The following is an 11,615-nucleotide window of genomic DNA, read 5'->3' as shown; positions in this document are numbered from 1 at the left end:
CGTCAACAAGCAAAATTGTCACATCTGGGGCTCGGAAAACCCAAGAGTTATTGTTGAAAAGCCTCTCTATCCTCAACGTGTGACTGTTTGGTGCGGTTTATGGTCCGGCGGAGTCTTTGGACTTTAATTTTTCGAAAATGAGGCTGTAGCAACAGTTACGTTGAATGCGAATGAATGATTGCGCTATCAAGAGATGATTAATGATTTTTTATGGCCGGAATTGGATGGTATTGATCTGGACAACGTTTACTTTCAACAAGACGGCCCTACGTGCCACACAAGCGACGAAACCATTGATCTTTTACGATTGAATATCAAAATAACACCTCTTATTGGAAAACCCTGTATTTGCACACCTAAGCTATATTAGGAGCAATATGTTTCATACAAAAAGCCCGAAAGATATATCGATATAGTGAGAGGTTTATTTAAGCGGATTATGTTCCAAGCTGCTCTAAGCTCCACATTCCAACCAAGCCGAGCTGTAAATCGACTAATACACTGGGCCTATACCAGATTGTTATTTTGACTGACTCAATAAATTGTGCATAACAAATGAAACCAGTTTAGATATACCGTACCGTGGGTTGACTTTGGCCCTAGGGGTATTCTTTGGCCCAAATTAAAAAATAGTTTGATTGGTGACATCTGTGTCCTAAGTCTCATATAGGCGTAATTTTGACATTAAATCAATAGATGGCATTAGTGACACCATTTGGAGATTTTTTGACTAAACTAGAGTCCATTTTATAGAAGTTTCTAGGTGAAGACAGTCGCATGCGAATTTCGATAAAAAAGTTTCTTCATAAAATCTGTTTGCATCCACTACGTGTTATCACTTAAACAGGTATGTTAACACTTTATATCCGTAGAATATATTGAAGATATGATAGCACGCAATATTATGGTGTTAAAATGTCAAACAATATTTTAAATATTTTTTATACATGATGTTGTGTGTTTTTGACAGAGTTGGGGTTTCTTTGTCCCAACATTGGCCCGGGCCAAAGTATCCCCTAATCAAAAATAGATGTTTTGATGTTGTGAACAAGCTACATTTTATTAGAAACGGCTATGTTATATTCAGTCCAATTGAAAATAGATCTTTTACGTTTTATACAGTAAGCTTTCTTTATTTTATTTTGAAGTTAAAATGCCCAGAAATTACGTCAGACTCCTGGGAGCTCGTAAATATGCAGATTACACCAAGGAAAAGTTGCAAGCATGTTTAAATGCAATCAAAAATGGTGAATTGACGCAGAGAAAAGCGGCTGCAGTGTATAACATACCTCGAAGTACTCTCAAGAATAAGTTAAAAGGATTGCACTCTAATAAGCCCGGCCAACCCCCAATTTTCACGCATGGAGATGAAATTTGTGGACTGCTGTATAACCATGGGTGAATATGGATTTCCTGTAGATCCGTTTGAACTAAGATGTATTATTAAGCTATATTTAGAACGGCAGGGAAGGAAAGTTAGAAAGTTTAAGAATAATATGCCCGGATGGGAGTGGATTCGCTCATTTTCGAAACGCCATCCGAGGTTAACGTTACGATTTGCGAGCAATATATCGCAAAAGAGAGCAAGCACCGATGAAAACACCATAAAAAGTTATGTGGGTAACTTATCGAAAGTGCTTAATTATATCCCACCAAGTAACATATGGAACTTAGATGAGACCAACCTCACCGACGATCCAGGTAAGAAGAGGGTGCTTATCAAGAAAGGCAGCAAATATCCTGAAAGAATTTGCAACACTACAAAAACATCAACTTCTTTAATGTTTTGTGGTAATGCTGATGGAGAACTATTGCCGCCATACATAGTATATAAATCTGACTGTCTTTGGGATTTGTGGACTGAAAATGGACCACCAGGTTGCCGCTACAATAGGTCTAAATCTGGGTGGTTCGATGCGGCAATTTTTGAAGATTGGTTTATTTCCCTGTTTTTACCGCATCTGAAAAAGCAACACGGTAAAAAGGTAATCATTTGCGATAATTTAAGCAGTAACATTAACGAGCACATACTTAAGCTCTGCCACGAAAATGAGATTTCTCTTCATCTGAATCGGACGACAACAACTATTCATTGCATGATTCAAATGATTCCGACGGCCCGTTACAATTTTTTGACGAAGAACTGGATGGCGAAGGAAGTCATCCTCAAGCGTCGACGTCAGCTGCCATGGTAGCATCAAACAAATCACCCTATGAAGTAGGCGACTTTGTAATATTTGTGTACGAAGGCGTTTATTTTCCGGGCAAGATTTTGGAAATACGAAAGAATGGTGCGATTGATAGCTCTATGCAAAAGACATTAAAAAGCTGGAAATGGCCTGACAAGCAAGATGCAATTTTGTATTCCTGGGTTGAAATTGTGCAAAAAATTAACCCCCCCGAGAAGTGTCGTTCCAAAAGAGAATTCTTTCAAGTTCCAGAAATATTAAAATATTGGGAAATTTTGTTGTATTTTTCACCACTGTAATACCCACAAATTACTGAAATAAATAATTTAATTAAAAAAACATAATTGTATACCAATTGTTTCATAATTAATAAAATTTCTTTAAAATAATTCATTGTTTTTTTTATAATTTTTTTTTCCGAGCATCCTATGTAAATTTATTATTGTTAAATGTTGACATTTTATGTAAGCATTAAGAATGATCACAGTGATTGCTGCGTTTACTTTAGCCCATTATTAAAATCAATAATACAGCCTTCAAAAAAAAATTGGGCCAAAGAATCCTCTCAGAATGGGAAACTTTGGCCCAAACTTCTTTTTTTTTTTTTTTGGTTAAAATTATACTAAAATTTTTTAAATTTATTTAAAACAGTTCATTAACTCTATTTCTATCATTATTCAAAAATTCAAAGCGCTCTCTTAAGCAAGTTGGATTTTATTGAATGTTCTTTGCAATCGGATGATATTTTGGGCCAAAGTCAACCCACATTACGGTAATAATATTTTTATTATTATTTAAAATTAATAGTGAAATGTAACCTTAAAATCAATGGCTCCTGTTTAAATACAGGTTAACTGGTACTTTTAAGTTTTTTTTTTTCACTTCCTATAAGACCTACCGACTCTGCGGCTGTAATATATAAAATATTGATGTAACCCAAGAAAATTAATTTCAACATTTCCATAGATTTTATATGTTCAGCTTTCCATCAAAGTGTTTCTTCAGAGTTTGCCAGCACTCATTATACTTTGCATCCAACTTCTGGCAAGTGTCTTCTCCCCATTTTGTCACCGCCATACTCAGCGACGACTCAAACATGAATGCCTGAAATCAAATATGGTAACACGTACATATTTATAACATAAGCATAACAATTCCACAATGGAAAAATATGAGCATTATGGGTTTGGAAAAAGATATTCTGAGGTTATATATGATGTCAAATGACCATTATTTTTTATTAACCATGATTATGTACATTTTAATTGTGTTTTGTCAAAATTAAAAACAGATTTAAGGTGATGCACTACATCGTGTAATATTTTAAATTGAGTCGCTATCAATAACAACCCTTACGTAGATGGCGATAAGGTTTAAATTACCGCTTAACACCATCCGCCTGATTTGATTTATGCAAGAAAAAAACATGGCCAAAAAGTGCCTTTTATTTTATTTTGTGGATGTTCAGGCATAAATATTAAATTTTTTTTCGAATTTGCCACATTATACAATAAAATCATAACCGAAAATGGGTTCGTAAGTAGGAGATTTTGAACTTTAAAGCAGTTTTCGTAGGCCTCATACATTATTTTTTTTTGGGCTTATAAAAAGACTTATCTAAAAAATACTCGATTATTTCAAAGGCCAAGATGTATTCTACTCGCAGTATTTAATTAAAGCATCTGAAACATTTCTAGGCGACCAAATTTGCAAACCAAAAACACATGATTTTGCAGTATGGCATCGCCTTAACCTTTAGGTGTGGTTTGCCGATATATTGCCTTAACAGTTTATGCTTCTTTTTTTAAACTTAAACTCCTTACATTTTCCTTTGGGGATGCTGTATGGAGGGTCTTTTTAAGTGAAGGAAGGAGGGGAAGTTCTGGCCAGAAAAAAGGTTTGAGAGGTGGGTAGAAATCTGGGGTTCAGTGTGTCCAGGAGTGACGTGTGAATCACAAGGCATTGGGTCGAGAGTCTAGCTCGAGAGGTTAAAGGGTCTCCCGATCCAAACCTCACCTCATGAACCTGGGAAGTCACCAAACATAGTGAACCGCTTGTGGTGACGTACGTCAGAGGTGTTATTTATCCAATGAATAGTTCCCGGGGCGGCGGAACCCTTACCCGTCTCCCAAAGTAAAGGAATCACCAATATGTCCATTCTGGAAGAGTTGGGCATTCGCAATAGGCCCGCAACTGTCTGCCTACAGCATATCGTAAGATAATTTGGACAAGTTGCTCGCCAAACTGAGATCTCGAACCTGGAGAAACTCTGGAATCACATACCTGAGTTCCTTCTGCTATTTTCTGTGGGCCAAGTACTGCATTGCTGGCAGCCTCAAAGCACTCCGCGTCTGGTCCGTGGGGAGTCATCATGGAGTGGAGGGACGCACCTCCGGGCAGGAAGCCCCCTTCCTTGGCCTCGTACCTTCCCAGGATAAGCCCCATGAACTCACTCATGCAGTTTCCTAACAGATAAGTGTTACAAATTTTTTTGAGAGTGCCATTTCTGAGATGAGAGAACTGGCTGAATTAAAAATGATATTCTACGTGGCTGTTTTTTCTAAAAAAATAAATATAATACATATTAACATATCAATTGAAAAATGTGAAACAAAAAAATCATAAAAAGATTTAGTCACATTTAGGAATTGGGTGTTGTTAATATTTTGAGTTTGGGAGTTGTTAATATTATCTTCAATGATTAAATACAGCGTGCTGTTTTGAAGAGCCGGTACATCCCTTGTGGTGGGAGTAGGAATCAGGGAGGGGTCTCATTGTGTCGGTAGGGTCGTGCCGTTTTCAGTTGTTACCATGGTTTGGTCAGGACAATACCGGGGCTTCGCCGGGGCTACGCACATCTCTGTGAATAAACAATATTTTCAGAACAGGGCTGAAAATGCAACTTCACGAGAGACCTCTTCACTCCCCAAAACTCACCGTGTGTTGTGTGATTTCCAAATTTGGAGTGATTAGGCGTTATTTTTTTGAGACGAAAGGACGAACAGTGACTAAATGCTCAACTTTATATTTCCATGTTGGAAAATTTTTTTGAACCTCAATTGGAAGAACTAACGGAGGCAACAGATCTGGGAGACATCTGGTTTCAACAGGACAGTGCTACGGCGGATACTGCTTGAGTTTTAATGACGAAACTGCGACAGATGTTCCCTGCGCGTCTCGTCTCTCTGAGCGCGATGTGAGGTGGCCCGCGCACTCACCTGCTTTGAGCATTTTTGACTTCTTTCTGTGGGACTACCTGAAGGAAAATGTTTTTAAACATCGGCCACATACCTTAGAAGAACTCAAGGGGATAGAATTCGGGAGGAAATCGCCACGATACCTTTGGAGATGAGCTAAAATGCTGCCGAAAACTTCGCCTGCATCAATGTATATCACTGCTCCCCATCTTTCTGATATCATCTTCAGGACTTGATGTAAAAAATGGCATGATGTACCAAATAAAATAAAATAAACCCCATTTCTGTAAGTTGCAACATTTTTTTTAATAGACCTTCAAAACTACACTGTCTGTTTTACTGCACCCTGTATTACAATTTGAGGTTTTACTTAAGTTATTCTACTGTAAAAAATATTGAATATAATACTGTTTTTACATACTGTGATAATACGGTGGCCTGAATGTGTCCTCCTGAACAGACCATCTCGGAGGGAAAATAACAAAATCGGCGATGGCAGTTCCAGGCTTTGTAGAAGGACACGTCAACACAGTGAAAATTGAAGGATCCTGTAATAAAAATTCACGTCCCTTAGTACCCACGTAACTAATTCATAACATCAAAATTTTGTTACTGACTATCTGTGGCATTTAATAAACAAATAGGCGGCACCAAAGGCTTGTAGAAAATAAGTACTTAACAAGGTTCGCTCATACAATCACTTTACGGAAAAAATGCATTGGGCCGCTCGTAAAGCGTCCAAGTCCAGTTGGAGTCCGAAATGTACGATCTTCACTTTTCACTAAATAATATTATTTTTTGGTAAATCTAATTTCCTCATATTTGTGTTTGTACATAAGAGTCGAATTGAAGTTGATAAAATGTTTTTTTTTAAGAGTAACAATGTGGTGTATAGTAGTGAAAGGTAGAAATAGTCGGGGACGCCCGAGGAAGACATGGTGTGATCAAGTGAAACAAATAAGTACTTAAAAAAAAACTTTTCAATTCTTAACAATAATATTATTTCCACCTTAGGGTTAGCATCTAGTTATCAGGTACACTAGAATTAACAACCTCAAAAGTTTACTCCAAACCATTCATAAACCCAAGCAACGCTGGGTACCCATCAGCTATTGAATATTATTGGTATATCTTTCATGCACTTATGTAGGTTTGTAATAATTTGAATACATTGCCATTACATTCTTTTAACCACTGTTGAATTTGGCAGCCACCTCTGGCCTGGAGCAATGAAATACCTTTATATAACCTTTGACTCAGTGCAGAAACGGGCGGTCGGTTTTATAAATTCCCCTGTCTAAACACACGGATAGCGATCTTTATAGCGCAGGTGTCGGCGAGAATGATGTTGTTGTTCTACCGGGTATTTCAATGGAAAATACTTTGAGGAACTAGTGTCATTTATCTCTTCGGCACCGCTGCGTAGTCGAGAAAAACGCCAAACGTAAGCTGAACATTTATAATTGGTTGACATTATTTATCTCATGAGAATGACTAGTTTCTATGACTCAACTCTTGAGTTCAACAGTTCGGCTGTGGAAAGGTTTTCATGTTTCCTCCATCCTACAACATGGTCTCTTTAAGACCCATGTTCACAAACTCATCTTGATCAAAGATGACACTGAGGAAAATAATTTCCCTCAGGGTTTCCTGTGTGGAGTTAATGTTAAAAAAATACTTGTATGTTAAAATTTGGCTTATTTTAGTATAATTATATTGAAATATTTCATACAGCTGTGATGAAAAGAGCTATTTAGGTATGGGGAAGAGGAAGGTGGAGAAGTACCTGGCTATTCATGTAGGGTAACCAAATACAGTTAAAGCAATTTCAAGCAATGTTTTGATTTATCTTTCACGACTTTTAAGGCGTCACTGAGAGTATCTACCACCCTGTGCGAGTCTTTATATGAATTACATTATTCTCATCACTTTTCCTGTCATGATACCTAGTTTGCCAAATGAGACTTTCAATTTCACTTTCATGAATGTCTACATAGGCAATATGTAGTTACAAGGCATTCAGAGCCGCTTGATTCCACCTGTATTGCTTAAATTCATAGCTATGTCACGAGTTTCTAACCAATCATCGCTCTACCCCTTCGTTGAACTAACCTTGTTGTATATTTTTTCTACGAACCTTGGGCGGGACCTTTACCATAATGCAAACAATTACAATTTTGCTAATTGAATTACATACCTACTACTTATCACACAGTGGTAAAGAACCAGTCATTTTGTTATGCACCAATGTCGGTGACAAAACTCAGTTTACACCCATTTTACATGTGTCATGATAAACTTACGCAATGATCAAATGAAACAGAATTGATGACCATGAAGTTCTTGAGTTGGTATTTGTAGGGGACGTAGTTGCCGTGCCAAGCAACCACGTCAAAGGGAGAATGACCTTGTTCGGCTACAAACAATGCACCCTGGTATTTGTTTATTATTTTAAAACCTGAAAAAGATTCAAGAAATTAATATCACATATCAACATTCTTATTGAAGGTTGATCATTTGTTGTGAATTTTACCTTCAACTTCTCTATCTTCGAAATCAGCCACTGGAGTAAGAAAGTCGCGTGGATTCGCCAATCCATTTGCACCGATGGGACCCAAATCGGGGAGCTTAAAATGGCCATCAAAAACTTCCAAAATGTAACCTCTGAAATTATATATTCTTGACTAAAGTATACTAAATAGTGCCAGAGATATGTTTATGTAAGTACTTAAGCAATTATAATTTTTTTTTGTGAATTAAAATTTTGAATATTGTTAAAATATGTAAATTAAACAATTGAATAAAATAACCTAGAAGGGCCATCCACCTCCACGCTAAATCTCATTCCTTGCTGTATTACACATATCTCATTAGGTCCTGCGCTCAGTTTTCCAAATTCTGTGTTTATTTTCAACTCTCCTTCCTGGGGCACTGAAAGATAACAATATTTAAAGTTAATAATCATCAGTAGATGTGTCTAGATCTGAATAGGCAGGCTCTCTCAAACCTCGACCAAAATGTCCTTTAGGCATGAGACTTAATCCCACTGGCTCCAAGATTTGGATAGATATCACAACAAACTTTGCACGATAATAAAAGACTTTTAAGTCACCATGCCAACACACATTTTAACATTATTTCAACATGTCCGTCACTATCACGGGTAGGTACTTACCAATGAGGAAGTCCCCATCACTATTGTACACGGCAGAGTTGTCCATAGAGGTGTTGCATGCGTAGATGTGAATGGCTATTCCGTGCCTGGTGCGAGGGTCCCCGGCACCGCACACCGTATGCAGGCCAGATACAAAATCTACTTTGCCATCGGTCTCTGCAGGCAGATCAAATGGTTTCCATCTCAACTGAAAGAAATAGTAATACTAGGTACCGTTAGTCACCCCAAGGGTAAATGAAAGCAGAAGCTGTGCCGGAAGAGACAGTCTGCAATAGAGGACACCTTATCAAAGCAGTGAGTCCCTGATGTATGTTTCTCCTGGTTGGGTAACCAGGAGAAAATTATAAGGTTAAACTGAACGGTTAAACTTTGAAATTAAATTATTTATATGTCACTAATTAAAAAAAGAAAAAAAGTTTTATTACTTTACCTGATTGGGATTCGGATATTGCTCATTCCAATTGTGACTCATATATTTCCCCTCAAGGTATTTTGTAAATGGCCTATGGATTACAGACGGACGAATTCTGAAAATAATTTCACAGTGAAAAAAAAAACTGACTAATAATTTAAAATAGCTAATGAAAATCAGATAAACATATAATTTAATGTTATTTTGGCTACTGGCATTATACCTAGCTCTCTCATTAAAAATTTAGGCATGTTAGATTTATCAAAAAATTTATATAAAAAAATGCAAAAAGCAGTCATTTTAAATACATGTAGGATAACGAAAGAATATTTATGTTGAGGGATCAGTAGGATTTATAGGCCCTGTTAGGAGTTCTACCGAGCCGAACCCTCTGATACGAAAATATCTGGAGTCGGTGAATTATTTTCCCATTTGATCTCTGGTGAGTTGACGTGTTGTTCTTGTATTGTTTTGTATTTATTTTGCTTATATAATGCACTTGCATAATGTTGATTGACTAGATCAGGGGTCTCCAAACTACGGCCCGCGGGCCGTATCCGGCCCGCCAGTGTCTTCCATCCGGCCCGCGACATCTAATGGCCAGTGTCATCAAGGACCCGTGACAGCTAATGGCTAAGACCTTGCTCAGAAGGGGCGAAAACTCCGCGATTTTTTTCGTGCGAATAAACAAATATGCTCGTTGGCGAGGTACTTGGCACCAATACATTGCGGCCACAAGTATCGCGCGAATATATCAAGAGGATTTTTTTGAAAAATCGTTATTTGATTCGCAATGATATCAGGGTCTGAGAAACGAGTATCAAAAATATCTTCAAAGCTACGTTATCTAAAGCTATATTTTCATCCCTGAAAATTCTATTGTCTACCCCCCCCCCTCCCTAGGACAGAAAATATGGGTGTCTAGAAATTAAAACGGTTTTGGCCCTCCGAACTCACTGGAGTAGTCAATGTGGCCCTCCGGCTGAAAAGTTTGGAGACCCCTGGACTAGATGATCATTTGTGGAAAAGTGTGTGGAAGGGTTTAATTTTTCCTATGGGGAAGATTTAACCTGGACATAGTCGGAAAAAAATTAAACTGACTGTAAACAATCAAATTCGTTAGCTAATTAATAAATTACCTATAAAGCCAGGAGCGTACATTTTCATGGCGGGGCGCGGTGAAGGCTGACCCGGATAGCTGCTCCGGGTACAGGCCGAAGGGGGCCCTCTGGGGGGAGTTCCGCCCCATGGGTAGTGCTTCCTCATAACCCGGGGCCGCCGATTGGAACTCTGACCCAAAACCTGATAAATACTTCAAGGCAGATTATATTTTTGAGAAGGTAAATTTTTGAACATTTCTGATTTATAATATTACTTAAAAGCATATTTTGCTTGGTAAAAAAGTTGGTCCCTACTAGACGCGGAAAAGGTAATACAGGGTTTTCCAATAAGAGGTGTTATTTTGATATTCAAAGAGCTATCGAGAGACGATTAATGATTTTTATGGCCGTAATTGGATGGTATTGATCTGGACAACGTTTACTTTCAACAAGACGGCGCTACGTGCCACACAAGCAACGAAACCATTGATCTTTTACGGGAAAAGTTTAGAAAAGATTGGCCATGGAGATCTTTTGATTTAACACCTTGCGACTTCTTCCTTTGGGGCCACGTGAAAGAGAAGGTCTACGCCAACAGCCCAGCGTCGATTCAAGACCTCAAAGATGGAATTCGTGAGGCTATCGAGGACATAAGGCAGCCACTTTGCGATTTGGTTATGGAAAATTTCATGAAAAGGATATGGTCCTGTAGGCTTGGTCGTGGTGGTCATTTGACTGATGTTATTTTTCGCTATTAACGGCATACCTTCCTCTTTATAATGAAATAAACATTCGATCATTTATATTAAAAAATGGAATTTTTCTTTGAATATCAAAATAACACCTCTTATTGGAAAACCCTTTATATATTTCTAAAATAATACAAATAAAATTAACTAAAAAATAGAAAAAGTAACATTTTCACAGTTATCCTAATATACAAGTAAAATTTCGTCAAAGAGATTTAATAATTGTAAGTTTATTATTTATTTACATACTAATTAAATTTAAGATTTGTAAAAGGTAATTAGGTTACAAACAATACAAGAAGACGAACGTAAGCATTAAAAAAAATATAAAAAACGAAAATAATAATTTCTGAGGTAGTATTTGATCATCCACACTGGGGTGAAAATTGGTAATGAAAATAACCATGATAATTTACCTTTAATTGCGCCATAATATTTCAAATCAACGAAACTTTGCTGCGAAATTAGTAGCGACTTTAGCGTCAACTCTATTCGAGAAGAATGAATACAAATGATTCGAATCTTGATTGTGGATTATACCTCCTGATGACATCGCATTAAAACGACCAGTTATAGATAATGTTGCTGATGTATTCAGTGTTCAGGTATTGCATTCGTAAACAAACTTAATTTATGCAAATAACAAATAGTTTTCATATATAATTTAAATACCTAACTGCGAAATACGGGTTTTGGTTTGATACCCATACTCCGTTGACTTCAGTTGCTAAAGAATGTGCTACTTTTGGTTTTTATAATCATTAATTCGCTTCAATAATAATATCTCCCAGTA

The 11,615-nt window shown here is 37.2% G+C and overlaps 1 protein-coding gene across 1 annotated transcript; it reads right to left on the bottom strand.

Moving 5' to 3' along the window:
- Positions 1-2,962: 2,962 nt before the first annotated feature.
- hgo (homogentisate 1,2-dioxygenase) lies at positions 2,963-11,392 on the bottom strand. The gene is made up of 10 exons (XM_089637098.1): positions 11,239-11,392; positions 10,113-10,285; positions 8,992-9,088; positions 8,562-8,748; positions 8,197-8,317; positions 7,920-8,050; positions 7,690-7,844; positions 5,808-5,934; positions 4,473-4,654; positions 2,963-3,293 (listed from the first exon to the last, which is right to left on the bottom strand). Exons 1-10 carry the CDS (start codon positions 11,251-11,253, stop codon positions 3,159-3,161), a joined length of 1,323 nt encoding a protein of 440 aa, XP_089493224.1. The 5' UTR covers positions 11,254-11,392; the 3' UTR covers positions 2,963-3,158.
- Between the last annotated feature and the right edge of the window lie 223 nt (positions 11,393-11,615).

Source organism: Hesperophylax consimilis, chromosome 1 (assembly GCF_061612785.1).
Source record: "Hesperophylax consimilis isolate HC1 chromosome 1, BYU_Hcon_1.0, whole genome shotgun sequence".
Taxonomy (NCBI): Eukaryota; Metazoa; Arthropoda; class Insecta; order Trichoptera; family Limnephilidae; genus Hesperophylax; species Hesperophylax consimilis.
The sequence above is the reverse complement of the archived record's forward strand: the minus strand, read 5'-3'. Positions and strand labels throughout refer to the sequence as shown.